Below are 16,272 nucleotides of genomic sequence, written 5' to 3'. Positions count from 1 at the left end.
CTTTTGGGTAATCTGACAGTTTATTTTTACAGTTAACAGATTGTTCCTTTATTTTCATTGTTTTCATGAAGTATCTACCTAATCCCATAAGAGGGACACAAATGGGAGAGCACAACCACTTCATAAAAAGTTTGGCAATTTCCTCCCAGGACACTCAGCCATCTAACTTGAATGATATCATCCTAATTATTTTTTTATTAGAAATAAAATCTACAGCAACTTTTCAGTCTGAGAAAAGAAAAATCACTCATAAAGAAATATGCAATTCCATCGTTTTATGTAGTCATTTGCAATAATGAAACAAGCAGTTAGACTTAATATTCATCTGTAGAGTTTCAGCACAGAGCTCAAGGCAAAACAACTTCATTACCTAAGAAGAGAACAGACACCCTGGCTTTCCCTACTGCATACCATTTATAGTATTTCTTCAGCCTAAGGGATTTTTAGACCTCTGAAAATCTGAGATTTACTACTCAACACAGCAATCCATCTTGAGGCTTTCTGCCAATGAATCTCAGTATTTCTATTTCAACAGTCTGTAGATTTGAAAGCTGTGTTAAGACATGTCAAAAAAAAAACCCACAAACGTCTTTGATCTCTGCACCCAAGTTCCTCAAAAGGAGTCCCATGGAGAGTCTGAAGTTATGTAAGTATGTGACTTGCAGTTATAATCAGTAAAGGAACATTCCATTACAAGTGAGCACCTTGTTAGTGAACCTAAGCCTATATTTCACAAACATACACATAAATTGAGTGAGTGACTAGAATTACACTTTAAAATGAATGAGATACACCCACTCTAGAGGATATTTATTTTCAAGTCAGAATTTGATGTTACAGAAAAATCTAAGCCCATCACATAGATAACCAGTGATTAACATACATCCAGATGTCAGATGTTTAGGCTGACATTTTTTCTGACACCCTTTATAGTCTACTCACTCTCCCTCCATATCCTAACTCTTTGGAGTAAAACTGAAATCTATGTCCCTTACAATTCTTCAGAAACACCACAAACCGGTTAAATCCATGCCTCTAAAATGTTCAGAAAAAAGCCATCACTGACCCAATCATAGATTTCCACAATAGGTCTGCTCAGAATTTGTAACCGGTATTTGCTGAAAGATCAATTACTCCCATTTCTAAGTATCTAAGTCTAGATTTTTGTCAATTGGCCTTTCTTCCCTGGATCTTTGTAGACTATGATTTTAAAATTATCACCATTTAAAAGTTGAACTGGCTAATACTTTTCATACTTATCATCAAATGACAATTGTAGGTGTTAAAAATGTTTATATTTAAAAGGTGAAAAGTAGAAGTTCTGTTTAAAATTACTTTTTCAAATGTGGGTTACTTTTTTGCATAATATATGTGGGATATCTTCTTTCCCAATTACTAAATATAATATACACAATCTCTTAACCATTTTTATCACTATGAATTACCTTTTAATGTCATCATTTTCCTTCCAAAGGAACAGCCTGATAATATCTTAAAATTGATTAAACAATGACTAGCTTTTAAATAGTAAGTCAATACTTTTCTAGTTTCTAAAGGTTTATCAAGATCTCAAATCCTAACCAAAATCCTTAAATTAAAAAGCTTAAAGGAAATAAACATTTAACCCAAAAAATTGAAAGTTATTTAAAACATAGAGCCCTCAGATTATTGTATCTATTCAAAGACCCTTTAAATAAACACTCTGTCTCTCTCTCTTTTTCACAGTCCAAATGATAAATCTTTTATACTTGAAATTTGAAATTTATTTCATGGGCTGCCTAGGAAAGCTTAAAGAAAAAATAGGATTGTTCCTGACTTTTCCTTACATTGGAGATAATATTGTTACAGCTGAATCTTTGATAAATAGGAAGCCATCCACATATAATAGGATCTTGTTCACCATTTATTGCTGTCAGAAAGACATCCAAACAATGATAAAATATAAAAAGTGGACATGCAATCTCATGCATTCCTAATATAAAAGTCAGAGCAAAATCGATCATGTCTTACAAATATTGTTATAATTAAAATACATGTATGTATATATCTATGTCGGTGAGCAAAGACTCACCATCACTCTTAAAATCTTTGTCTTCATTGTCCGTAAACAAAAATATAGAGGATACATTTAAGAGATAAAATATCCCCCAAAACCCAATATGTAACCCTCTCATATTAAAGTTAATAGCCTCTACTCACTGCTCCTGCTTAAAAAAAAAAGTATTTCTTTAAATCTGGTTTTCTTGAGGTTCTATGATTTTAGCTATTTTATACATCTGCTGACAGAACCTTTAGTTGTCTATCTTGTCAACCTTTCAGGGTGCCTTTATTAAGTGCAGGACCTCATATTATAAGAAATTTAAGGATTTTTTAAAGATAAAAATCTTTAGTAAAATCTTTTTCTACATGAGGATAAAATATATCTTGGAACCTGAATACATACATTCATACTTCAATTATATATAGAAAGAAATATTTTATCAAACCATCACCAACATAGGCATTTTTGATGTTTAGGATTAATATTTGCTGGGAAGTAATTGATCTGTAAAGTTATTAAATTATATAAGTAATAGGTCCTGACCACCAATTAGGATGTGTGTGTAGAGAGTATGCAGGGTGTGTGAGTGGAGAGGATATGTGGAGTGTGTGTGTGTGTGTGGGGGGGGGCGGGTGATCTCCACACTCCAATAATTCTTGAATACCAGCAAGGTATCCTATCACTGAACTCAATTCTGACACTACCTGGAGATAGCATCAGATTCCACAGATTAAAGGGCTTAGTTCCACAAGAACAGCCCTCCACTACAGATGACAATCATAAGCCCAGATTGTCGCCTGTGGCTTCTGAGGGACTGGCTGAAAATCAGAGGTTCCCACAACCACCTCATTGTGTTCAATTAATTTGCTAGAACAGCTCACAGAGCTCACTAGATTGCAGATTTATTTCAAACGACATGACTCAATAGCCAGATTAAGAGAAACAATTGGGCAAGATCTCAAAGGAGCTTCTATCCTTGTGGAACGTGGGGTTCTGCATGTGGAAGTGTTCCAGTTCCCCAACCTGTAAGCTCTCCAAAGCCCCTCCTTCTGGATTTTTGTAGAGGCTCCATTACATAGCCATAGCTGATGAAATCACTGGCCATTGGAGATTGATTCTACCTTCAACCTCTCTTTCCTCCCCAGAAACGGTGTGTGTGTTTGTGTGTGAATGAAAGTTTCAATCCTTTATTTATGGTTAGTTTCCTTGGCAACCTGCCCCTGACTTAGGTGTTTTCTAAAAGTCACCTCTTTAACATAAGCCCAGTGGTGGTGGTCGAAAGAGGCTTGTTATGGATCACAAGACACACATTCCATGACTCTGAAGCATTTTTAAAATCCAAGAACAAGAGGCCAAATATAACAACAGATGCTCCCAATGTCTTTATTACTAGAAATTCCAAGGTTTTGGGGATGGGGGTGGGGCTGTGAGCCAGGAACTGTGGACAAAGACTAAATGTATGAGAAGTATTTTTGGGTCATCTGAATGACCAAATATTTGTTCCTTATATATCACAATATTGCTTTTTCCTCTCATTATAGCATATATGTTTCTCTTTGGTAGGTTTCCCAACCACCATCTTCCCTAATCCCTTACAAGGACACCTTTTTTGTTCAGTCTTATATCCTCGGTACCCATTGCTTAACACAGGTGTGGGCCTTAAAGTCTGAATGAGTGAACAAATAAATGTGGTATAAAACCAATCAATAAGTCTATATACAAGAGAATGGGGCAAGGAAAATACCACTTGAATGCTTCCAGCAGTTGTTCAAATCTACATCTTCATATTAACTGTTCCTACTTCCTTCTAATTATACTGTTCTCCTATTTGTCCCCATCCTCACCCCCAACTCCTTGTCAGGGTTTTCACTCTTTAATACTCACCTCAAATATCTATGTGTGTGTGCGCGTGCACACACACACACACACACACACACACACACACACACCAAGGCAGCCTTTCCTTTCCTTGCTCTAAAACCTTTTCTTTATGCTCCTCAGTCTCCTGGGCATATCTTAGTCATAGCACCTATCACACCATACTGTAAAAGGTAAAATATTTATGCAATCTAAAGAGAAACCAGAGTGTCTATCACACCATACTGTAATGATTGGTTATTTCCTTGTCATTTACGCTTAAAGGATAGTCTTCATCTGTATCTGCATGTCCAGCCATCAGTACACTGCCTTGTGGTAGTGAGCACTCAAAAACATTTAGAAGCAATGGGTAAAAGAGCAAATGAATGGGAAGGGGAAAGTCTATATTATGGAAAAGTATCTCAGCATAACTCCTTTGATAAGGTGTCAATCAGATACATACATTATTTCAACTTCTAAACAGAGAAAATTAATATGACTGAATATTAAGATTATTGTTTATATAGGAAAATTACAATTAGAAAAAATGCTTTAATTTATTGGAAGGACTAATGCAGAACTATTTTCAACATTCTTTCTCTTTCTCACCCCTGATCCCATGTCAGTAAAAAATGCTTTTTTCCTTCTCAACTTAGGATTCCCTACAATACCCCCAGATGTGACACGTGGATCTCCTTCCCAGAAATCACCCAATGATCTCTTCCTCCCCATGTGCTCAGAGTCTTGATTCACTACTAAGCTCAAAAATATAACCCAGGTTAATGGAAAAATGGGTGCTCAAGAATTGATGTTCCCATTTTGACAGATATTTATTTCTAAGGCAATGGCTTCACTCAAAGCCCAGTGGGAGGGAAAAACATTTGAAACATGGGACCTTTCAGAAATCCTCTACGCACTGAAGTGGGGTGAACTCCCTTGTGGCACGACAGAAGTGAAGGGGTGAATGGGCCATTTGGCATGTGGATTATTTTGATCTGAAGGCCATCGAGACCTAGCAAATTCAAGAAAAAAATTTTACCACTCTCTTAACTGCCTAAAATAATTTAAATAATGAGTGGGTCTAGCACAGAAAGAAAGCTTATTCAGAGATAACTTTTTATCTGAAAGACTTACCTGCATAGCAGGGCATACTTCTAATTTCCAAACATCTGCTTTCTCATCATCCTGAGAATTACCCTATCCTCCTGCCCTGTGCAGCTCTAGACCTCTCATTCCTCAGCTCAGTATGGCATATTAAGCTTCGATTTTCCAACTTGCCCTTCCGCCTCATATCTTTAGGGCTCCCATACATATGAAATTAATTTTTCTCCTGTTAATATGTCTTATGTCAATTTAATCATTAGACCAGGCAAGGGAAGAGGGAACACTTCCCACTGCCTGGAGAGTTAACGCAGCTTGGGGGGTAGGGCAGGGATGCCTGAATTCGAATCCACTCTCCAGCCTTCTGAAACCTTAGGCAACCTCACTGGTGCCCATGTTTTTTTTAACTGTAAGATGAAATAAAAGACCTACCTCTAGGAACTGGTGGGTTGATAATTGTCTGCTATTAATATTATCATTTTACTGTTCTCTGAAAGAACCTGAAGAGAGAAATTCCCCAAGATCAGAAAGGAAGAAGGACGGTGCACTTACTGATTTGGTTGTTTAGCTTGAATGCAATGTCCAGCTGCAGGATAAACAGCATGAACTGGAACCAAGGACTCATCTCCATGAAGGGGAGAGGAATGTGGACAGAAAACACAATGTCATTGGCTCCTATTTCCTTTGGAATCGCTTCATCGATGTCTCGGATTTTGTGGCAGTGGTTGGGTCCCCAGGGCACAAACCATTTTGTCTTGTGATGGTTTTTACGAACATCCACACATTTCACTGACAAGTAGGACACAGCCGTGGTGGGTCCTGGAGCTGAAAAGAAAATGTTTTATTATTTTAGAAAAATCATCCACTGAGTGCTCTTTTCTGGCTAACATTCTTTTCACTACCCTCTTCCTTCTATTTTTTTTTTTTTTTTTTTTAGTACTGCCTTCTATAATTTGGGATCAGTAATACCTATGGATCTCCCAAATCTTGGTGAGAATCCTCATTGACCTCTATAAGTGACATAATGTTTCCCCAGGGGGCTACCCAGTGTGTTTTCCACCACTGGTATTTATTAAAAGAATGTATTTGTAATCGTTTGGTTCAGTTACCTCCTCACTCCAAAGTGAAAATGCTCAGTGCTTCAGTCCCCACCTGCCTGTGAACTTCAGAGCTCTGGGGCTTCATAGACCAGTGTCTCAAGTCAGAAGACCTGGGTCTGAAACCTGCTTAAAGCACTTCCTCTCAGTTCATCTTGGGGAAGCTGATTAAATCTATAGTGGCTTCAGGACCCTCATCTGGGAAACAAGATGGTGGTTTCTAAGATTCTTAACTCTAAAATTTTACAAAACTGCTTCATTCATATATATATATATATATATATATATATATATATATATATATATATATTTATTTATTTATTTCAGAGAAAAAGGGAAAGGGAGAGAGATATAGAAACATCAATGATGAGAATCATTGATCTGCTGCCTCCTGCACGCCCCTTACTGGGGATTGAGCCCACAACCCGGGCATGTGCCCTTGACTAGAATCGAACCTGAGACCCTTCAGTCCGGAGGCCAAGGCTCTATCTAACTGAGCCAAACCAGCTAGGACCAAAACTACTTTTGACTGAGAGAAAGAACTATGCTAACCTCAGGTCCCCACTTAAGAGTGTACCTTTCAAAGGATGAGAACTCAAACATTGACATTTCAAACGTATACAAAATATAACCCATGCATTTTAAGAGAGAACATCACATTTGAACAATGTAACATTGAAAAAACACTATTTTGTGATTATAAACTGATTACAATAGAGATTTTAAAAATATAGAAATTTTCAAGTTTGAACCAACATTTACCCAAAATCCCACTGGAATGTAACCATTTTTAGAAAATACCAAAATACTACCTTTCTTTTCAATGAGTGTATAATTATAAAAAATTTATACACAAATTAAATTGTATGACCTTTAAATACATACTAATATTAACAACAACAAATTTACAAACTGGGATCATGCCATACATAGTTTTGTAGCTTTTCCTTCTCACTCACTTCGAGAAGCAGAGCAGCACAGTGGTAAATAATACCAGCTCTGGAGCCCACTTGCCTGATGTGAAATCCTAGCTCTCTCATTCTCATCGTGTCACCACTAAGTCACACTAGGGAAGTTTTGGGTGATATTACTAAACTGGTCTGTGTATTATTAGTTTTATCAGCTCTTCAATGGCAATAATAATAGTACCTACCTCTCTAAGTCATGAAACAAGTTAGCATGAAAAGTACTAAGAACAGTGTTTGAGTATATAAAAGGTATAAAACTAATATTACTTATTATATTATAAATAATTTCTCCATAATTAAACATTTTCAACTAGCAGTTACAAAATAATTACATGATATGCCAAATTGAACTTACTTACACACCCCTTAGTTTGTAAAGGCTGTCTATAAATAAGAATAATTCTTTGCCTGATATTTTTTTTGTTTCTAATTTATCTTAACATTTGCATCTGCTGTCTATATTTCAATATAGAGATGATCCAAATTTTATATGGAATCTCTTTTCATTTGTTTTTTCCTATGCTTTTTTCCTTACAGAAACTTTCTTTACCTCCAAGTTCTAAAAAACAGTCTCCTTTATTAACTTCTAGTTATTTTTAAAAATTTTCTTTTTTTAAATATTTAAATAGTTGATTCTTCTGAAATTTGTTTTAATATAAAAGGTGAGGTGAGGTTCTAGATTTATTATTATTTTTAATATTGACATTATTCTTTACTGTATAGACTTTCATTGACTTATGACTTAATTTCATCTTAAGTATAACAATAGATCTTTCTGGACAATCTGCTCTGTTTCATGTATTGGATGGTAAAGTCATGGCCCAACAAAGCACTGTTTTGTTTTGTTTTTAATATATTTTATTGATTTTACACAGAGAGGAATTGAGAGGGATAGAGAGTTAGAAACGTCGATGAGAGAGAAACATTGACCAGCTGCCTCCAGCACCCTCCCCCACTGGGGATGTGCCCGCAACCAATGTACATGCCCTTGACCGGAATCGAACCCGGGACCCTTCAGTCCCCAGGCCGACGCTCTTCCACTGAGCCAAACCGGCTTCGGCCCAACACAGCACTGTTTTGATGGTATGTAACAGTATCTGACGGAGTAAATCCACTCTTTCCAGTCCATTTCAAATGCATATCCTATTGCTGGGGTTTTCATTGAAATTACCTTAAGTCTATAAATGAAAATGAACAGAATAAGCATCCTTTCCCAACATTTAGTGTTTCCTTGCAAAAACAATGACTGCTTCTCCATTAACTGGAGTTCATTTTGACATCTCTTTCATAGTTTTCCTCATGTGGATTTTGCCAGTATACTATCTTTTTTAAAATCAATTTATAAAAATGTTCTCCTAAAGTTAGTGGTGAATGAAAAACATTATGTAAATTATGTTTTATGTGCATGGTTTACCTATGATTAATTCTGTAAATATATTCAGTATACTCTTCTTTCAGACCTGTTACCAGCAGAAATCATCTCTTATTTAAGGGAGAATTATGGAAAGCAAGAGGAAAGTCACATAGGAGGCAAAGTTTGTGTTATTAATATGTTCTCTACCTCTAATGCTCAGATACACATTATTCTGTACCTAAATATCTATCCTAAGTTTTGAGTGGTAACATGTTGTTTGCAGAAAGTGTGACAATGCCTAATGAAAAGTACCTGAAAACCCAGCACTACTAAGCTCTAGCTAAAAGTCCTTCAATGTAGAATGCTGAACACTGCAGCCTGGAGTCACCACTAATCCATGCCAGGGCAGTTTTTCTTTAAAACTCAAAACTGTATCACAAAGACATTTTGCCCCTAATTCATCTGTAATCAGACATCTGGCTTATTATTAGAAATATGAATCAATCAAATTGTGGTTATCCTGACTCAGCTAAATAGCCCACTGACATTAAAAAGACCATATGGAACATTTAACTGAACTCTTTTTAATGTGGTTGGAGAAATAAACAGGGAGACAAAAGTCACGAATTCTATTTTTAGCTAACATGCTCAAACTGACTATTTGCGGCAAAAAATAGTGACTACATTTTAAAACTTCTATTCTTCCAAAATGAACCTAACCTTTTTCCCTTTTTTTTTTTTTTTTTTTTTTTTTGAAAAACAAGCCTTTCCCTCCTTGGACCAAAATGAAAAATAACTAGCTGAGTTCCTCAGCTAAGCTCCAAAACCACATTCCAAACTTAATAACAGAGAAGCTGAGCACTTTATGGGCACAAAGGCTGCATTTTTAATGGACACAGTGAACGCCTGCCTTTATAGCAGCCTGAATCATTTTCATGCTTTCATTAGTCTAGTGTTTCTTGCATAAAGAAAAAAAATCCCAGGAATACTAATATTTTCATAAAGGTCATGACAACGAACTTGGGAGAAATCTCAAATGCATCTCCGGCTACACTATGAGAATCACAAACATTTTCCTTGAATAAATTAGTCCTCTGGACTCAAATACCTTTGCCTAACTTAAAACCTGAAGACAATTTAATATTTTCAATGTTTCTAGTAGTGCTCAAAAGGCAAAATACTTGAATTGTTGGGGAAAGTAAATAGAAACTCTGATATTCATAAGTGGACAAGAAATGTTTCCCCAGTAATGTATTTATACATCAGGACAACATCCTACTCCCAGATGTTTCTTTATGCAGAAAACCTATCAAAGTAAACTAAAAAATAAAGGTTATACCTAAAGGCTGGTTGCCTTCAGTAGTTTCATTAAATTGTAGCCAAAATTGTGACTGCATGAATTACAAAGCAGTGTCTAAAATTAAAAGAAGTTTGATTTGTCATTAATGTTTTTTAAGTGTGATGGATTTTATTGTAAGGGAACAGAGTGAAATGAAGAAGTTGAAATTACCTACAGCCTCTGAAGAAGCTACAGTCAACTAACAGGTAATATGCAATGAAGACCTTACTTAGAAACAGTGTGGTTCTAGGGATTAATAGACTGTGTTTATTTAAGAAGGGGCTGGATGGATTCAGGTCAACAAACTGAGTCATGTTTACTCGGGTGACAGCTAAAAATAACCACTCCTAGGTAGTCCTAGGATAGTAATGCAATACCACCCAGCTGCCTCAGCAGACTTTATAAATGTCCCCTCTATCTACCCGTAGCATTTACTTGAAAAAAGTGGGCCAAAACTTACCTCTACATCAGTACAACTTAATGGACAGAGCAATCTGGCCAAAAATGAAGATGCCTAGGCACTGTGGATGGATTAACTTCTGGTAGGTAAAACAGCATTTAGAGTGTGCCCAGAAGTCATAAAACCACTAGCTACTTCATTGAAAACTCGGCCCATTTGAGTTCAGTTCTCTTTACTATGTCAAACATAGGACTTTTTTTTTTTCTTTCCTTATCTGTATCGGTACACAGAATTTTTGACCTCCACCTCTCTACTATAGCACAAAAACTGTGAAATGTGATACTATAGGATATTTAATTTTAAAATTATATGAAATCAATTAGACTTCGAATGCAAGGTTGTGAAAATCTGCACAAACACAATTTGAAGCCTTTAAAAATTCAGTGGCCTCTCAATTATGCACATCACTAAGACTCATACTACATTCACCAAATATGTCTTGAGTACCTACTATGCACTAGGCACTGTTAGGGAGTGAAGTGAACCTAATAGACACTAGCCATGTCAAATGTAGAGATAATGGGAAAAACAGACAGAAAAACAAACAATTACAGGAAAAAGTAATTATAATTGTGATGAATACTACATTTATCCTGACATGACATGAAAATAACTGAACAGTCAGATATTTGGGAGGTAGGGAAATTGAATTCTTGAAAATGAGGCAAAAATTCCATTCCTCATCACAGTGTAACCATGAGTAAAAATGTAAGTGAACAATGACTAAACTCATACTTCTTTTGGAAGAATATTCATTGACTCCAGTCAGCTTCCTGTTATGGCATCTCAAATGGCAGTCCAGTTTACAAATTACTATCTAGCCAACCACTACCGCTATCATGCTCAAAGTTGAGTCAATATCAAAATCATTAGCCCCTACTCCTTCCAGAACCTATAATTAAAGAGTTGGACAGAGATGCAAGACTTGGTTGCCTCCTAGAAAAGTTAAAATTAAAACAGTCTGTGACATGACACATGGTCTTCATTTAGGTCAACACAGACTACTTACTTCTTTGCTTTATTCAAGTGAAAAAGACTCCTTTAGCAATTATCTAGGGGCATTATTATTATGTGAGCACTGTGCTAAGTAAGGATAGAGACAATAAGAGTCCCAGACCCCGAGTTGCTCACAGTCTGGTGTGGGAGGCTGAGAAGTTGGCAGATAAACACATCCTGATTGAAACTTGTTCTGCTAGAGGTTTGTATAGGATGCATCAGTGGGAAAGGGGTTGGGGGTGGGGAAGCTGCTTGCAGAAGGCTTGGGACTTAAGGTTTGTACTTATCCTTGAAAGAGAGCAGGTATTTGTTAGGCAGGAGAGAAAGGGTGACGGCCAAATGGGGAAGGTTCTGAAGAAGACCATGTACTCCATCATAGGTATGATACCAAGGACCAGGGTCAGCAAACTGCGGCTCTTGAGTGTGGTTCTTACACAAAATACCACAGCCTGGGCGAGTCTATTTTGAAGAAGTGGTGATAGAAGAAGTTTAAGTTTAAAAAATTTGGCTCTCAAAAGAAACTTCAATGGTTCTACTGTTGATATTTGGCTCTGTTGACTAACGAGTTTGCCGACCACTGACCTAGGAAATCACAGTATGTTCTGTTTGAGCACTAAATTTTTTTTATTTAAAAATCACTTAACAGGTGAAGATGCAGCATCACCCTAACTTGGTTTCAGCTCTTTGCTTTCTCTAACCAGTGCCATAGTTCTACCAGGGAGCTTGGGTTCTGCTCCCAACAGTCTCTGCTACAGTCTATAGAGCAATATGAAGAAGAAATAATAAACAGATATCTGAAGAATTTTTAGATGAGGGATCTTTCCTCTTAAGACACCTTTCTCTCTGTCCTTAGGAAAGTTTTCACAAGGCCAGACATGAGCTTTCCTAGAAAGTGGAGAAGAAGAGTGGGCGGTGGGAGGGAATGGAGAGGCTCAATCTCTTATTCCAGCAACTGGGCCTCCAAAGAGCCTTTGAAATCTAGATTGTCAGATAACATCCTTCACCTGAATAACAAAAAGAATGTCTGCTTTGTAACAAAAATGATAAAGATTAATCTGCTTTGGACTACAAGGAGAAGAAATGTAGAGACCAGACCAGTTAAAAAGATAACACGTTTATGAGCATTAATAATCATCCTGCAATTGCTAGCACATTGGTCGGCAAACTCATTAGTCAACAGAGCCAAATATCAACAGTACAATGATTGAAACTTCTTTTGAGAGCCAAATTTTTTAAACTTAAACTTTTTCTAACACCACTTCTTCAAAATAGACTCACCCAGGCCGTGGTATTTTGTGGAAGAGCCACACTCAAGGGGCCAAAGAGCCGCATGTGGCTCGCGAGCCGCAGTTTGCCTACCACGTACTAGCAGATTCATTTTGCTACGGACTCAAGAGGGAGGCTGATTTAACTCTTAAACCCTAGTCTCAGTATAAAAACTTCAATCATGATCTCTGGACCTGAAAAAGCATGAATGCCTAAATTATTAATCTGTATTTAAAATAGTTTCCTCTACTGCATTCCTTAAAGGTCTTGGGGTTACTAAAAAGTGAATGTTAGACTTTTTTTTTTTTTTTTTTAAAGAATTGAGGCTAATTTTAAAAGATAGAATTATTGTTTGGGGCTAAGACTTACATGGCCTATGTATATATCTACAAAATTAGAGAACAAAAGCAAGAGTTGGACAATGTAAGCCCCCACAACTTTCACCTGAACTATAAAGCTAAGTGACTCAATATTCACTTCACTTTGTAACTCAGAGAAAACTTCTACTACCTGACTATGAATGGTATTTATAAGATTGTATACAGTTATTCTCTCCTATCCACAGGAGATACAGTATAAGACCCCTGGAGGTGGATGCCCAAAACCGCCCTATTTGGCATATCTGAATGGCTAGCATTACTATTCTTGTGCTTTGGGACCATTTTAAGTAAAATAAGGGTTATATGAACACAAGCACTGTGTTATTGAGACAGGCCATCTGACCACTGAGCCTGGCTACTGACAACTGACCGGGTGGCATATACAGTGTGGATAAGCTGGATAAAGAGATGATTCATGTCCCAGGCAGGATGGAGCAGGACCATACAAGATTTCATCAAGCTACTCAGGACAGTGGACAATTTAAAACTTAGAAATTGTTTATTTCCATGTAAGATTTTTCCATGTAAGATTTTTGGATCATGGTTGACTGTGGGTAACTAAAACCATGGGTAAAGGGGGACTCCTGTATTCAACTTGGTTTTAATCTTTGCCTATCTGCATATCTATGTTTGCCTCAATGAGAACTTATAGGAAATGTACTGGGCATTTAGCTCTTGGAGAATTCCAGGGCTTACTAAGGCTTTTTGATGTGCCTCAAGGAGGGGAAGGAGAAGGAAAGAGGAACGTGGGTGGCAGAAACTGAGGAGACCAGATGGATTCCTGTTATTTATACAACTACAATTATTTATTCAAAGTTCCCCCCAAGGCACTAATTTAGCATAAAAGACTCTTCAACTAAATTTAGACATTAGTTTTTGAATGTGTTAATGTGAGTTCCCACAGAGATTCTGCCTGTCTTTCTTAAGCTCAAAAAAACCTCCTACTCTAATTCTAGTTCAAAGGAAACACGTGGGATATACTGTACAACTGATGTAGCCAGACCATATTATTTCCTTGACTTGTGAGGTTTTAGACAACTAGCCATCCCTCCAGCCAATTCAGTTTGCCTTTCCCTCCAGGCCAGTTCCCAAAAGGATTCCTTATTACCTGCCACAGCATGTGTCTACTAAGTTTTAGGATGTCTCACTATAATGACTGCTTCAAAATTTCCAGCTGGAAAGTGTAACACTTGTGTTCAACAGACTTAGTGCTTCAGAATTAACTGACTTGTCAAGTCTGTTAATTCCTTGACTGAAACTGCTCTGAAGATATAATGGTCAGACGACCCTCACACTCCCTTTGCCACTGACTCTGAAGATAAAATTCTCCTCTATTTCCACCATGCCAATTAAATCTTACTAGATTACTAAGTGAAGTATTATTTCACAATTCCATCTCAATTACTGGAGGACAGAACGTGGGTCTGTCTGCAGGGCCAAGACCTGGAGAAGTGGCTTTCGGAGTGATCCCAGCCGTGCCCTGGTGTGTGTAATGGGTGCGCTAAGTATAATGCAATCCATTCCTGCCAGCAATTTTCGGTAAGTAGTTAATTATGCTAACATCTGTTCTAGGAAAGCTAAATTTTTTTAACACGGCAGAACATTCCACTACACTAAACTACGACTATGAAAACACACACACACACACACACACACACACACACACACACCACATAGCCCAATTGAATGCAAAATAATTTATGTCATACGAACAAATGTCAAGCACTTATTTAAAAAGTCCCCTACCACATAAACTTGTGAAAAAAAACGACATAAAACTTTTTGACGGCAAAGGCTCAGAAATTGTAGCAAACACTGTAGAATTTATTCTGACTTTGAAAATATTGAAAATTTTTATATGTGTATGTCGAAGGCTGATGAGGATTTTAAGCTGCTTGGCCTGCAACCCCAATTGTGTTGGAGCCAGAGATGTCGCAGCTTTGGAGAATAGAAGAATGACTCTGTATTTGTCAGAATCGACAGGGCAGACAGGCAGCACCGCTTGGCTCCCATTCCTTGCCTGGCTTAGATCCCGTGGAACGGAGGAGACTTGGAACCAAAAGGGAAAAAAATGAGAGTGCTCTGGGACACTGAGCCAGACTCTTACATAGTATTTGAAATGCTGTGGTAAACACGGCATTACTTTAGGCTCGAAAGATTGGTGCCAGTTTCTTCCTCTTTAGGAAAAAATAATAAAACGCACAGGAAGGGTCCTGCCAGAGACATAGCACATCGAATCTGCCAACCATCAGGCGTGCTAATTGGGGGAGCAACACTGAATTCTGAATTCGGATTACAAAACGGGTCCTCCCCTTCGGTAGGCAACGAGAAACTAAGAGATCTGAGGAAAGGGCGTCACATCACATCACTAACTCTAACCACTCTCCCTGAAAAATAACTACGATTACTGTTTCCCCATCACTCCCCAAACACCCAAACAGCAAATGTGAAATACACGTGAAGTGAACACAAAAGACTTCCCCGGAAAAACCAAATGGCTCATCTGTTGATGCTCTTGCTCATTGCTTGGCAAACCGGTCGTCTGGGCTGAATTTCTGACTCTCTGCCAGGGCTTCAAAATCAGCCACCTTTCAGCCAAAAGGCGGTGGAACGCGGCCAAGACCACCTATGGGAAGTGAATTACAGCACCTTATAATTTACTGCCTCGGCTATGATCTTTCATAAAGCCAGCATGGAGGGCAGGCCAGCTCTGCTGTGGGAAATGTCTGAGCCCTCGGAGAGGCCCAAAGCTGTCCTGGCAGGGCTGTGGGGAGAGGGGTGGCAGAGAGGCGGACAACTGGCTCTTATTCTGTGAGCAAGCTGGGCACACTTTTGTCTTAACATTTTAGGTGTAAGAAACCCCCACATTTTTCTAGAAGCAACAGCGGCTTTGTTCTGACGTACTCATTCCACTCTATACATTTCGCACATTCATGATTTATAATTCTTATCAGGTATTTATTATTTATAAATTACAGACCTCTACCTTTATCAATATAATCAATGTTAATAATAAATACAGTTCTTAACTATGCTGATCACACATGACAGTTTACAAAGCATCTCACACACCTGCACCATCTAATCCTCAGTAAACAGGTACAGTCATTAGGACACCGCTCCAAGGCACATACTGAAAATGGGTGGTTTTTGTCCCACCAGCAAGTGGCAGAGTGAGAACTACCACCCCAGACTGACTGGCTATCCAGTGCTCCTTCCACCACACCACACTGTTTCTCAATAGCTCGTTTATTTTATTTTATTTTTTTAATTTATTTATTTTTTTAAATCCCGATAGGGACTTTTTTAAAACACCGTGGGATGCGGGACAATTTTTGTTTTAATATTGGCATATATATATATAAATAAATATATATATATATATATATATATATATATATATATGTAATTAA

At 37.5% G+C, this 16,272-nt stretch overlaps 1 protein-coding gene across 7 annotated transcripts in view; it reads right to left on the bottom strand.

The window, feature by feature from the left end:
* The window catches only part of WLS (Wnt ligand secretion mediator), a 102,632-nt gene that overhangs the window by 55,387 nt on the left and 30,973 nt on the right, over window positions 1-16,272 (bottom strand). For 5 of the 7 annotated variants that reach the window (XM_036445016.2, XM_045584483.1, XM_036445017.2 and 2 more), the window contains exon 2: window positions 5,552-5,824. The exons of the other annotated variants lie outside the window; for them this stretch is intronic. In XM_036445016.2, coding sequence (XP_036300909.1) covers window positions 5,552-5,824 — 273 coding nt within the window. The remainder of the gene's footprint in view (window positions 1-5,551; window positions 5,825-16,272) is intronic. 7 annotated transcript variants of the gene reach the window in all.

This window comes from Pipistrellus kuhlii, unplaced genomic scaffold (assembly GCF_014108245.1).
Source record: "Pipistrellus kuhlii isolate mPipKuh1 unplaced genomic scaffold, mPipKuh1.p scaffold_m20_p_2, whole genome shotgun sequence".
Classification (NCBI taxonomy): domain Eukaryota; kingdom Metazoa; phylum Chordata; class Mammalia; order Chiroptera; family Vespertilionidae; genus Pipistrellus; species Pipistrellus kuhlii.
Note: the sequence above shows the minus strand (reverse complement) of the source record. Positions and strands in the feature narration are given on the sequence as shown.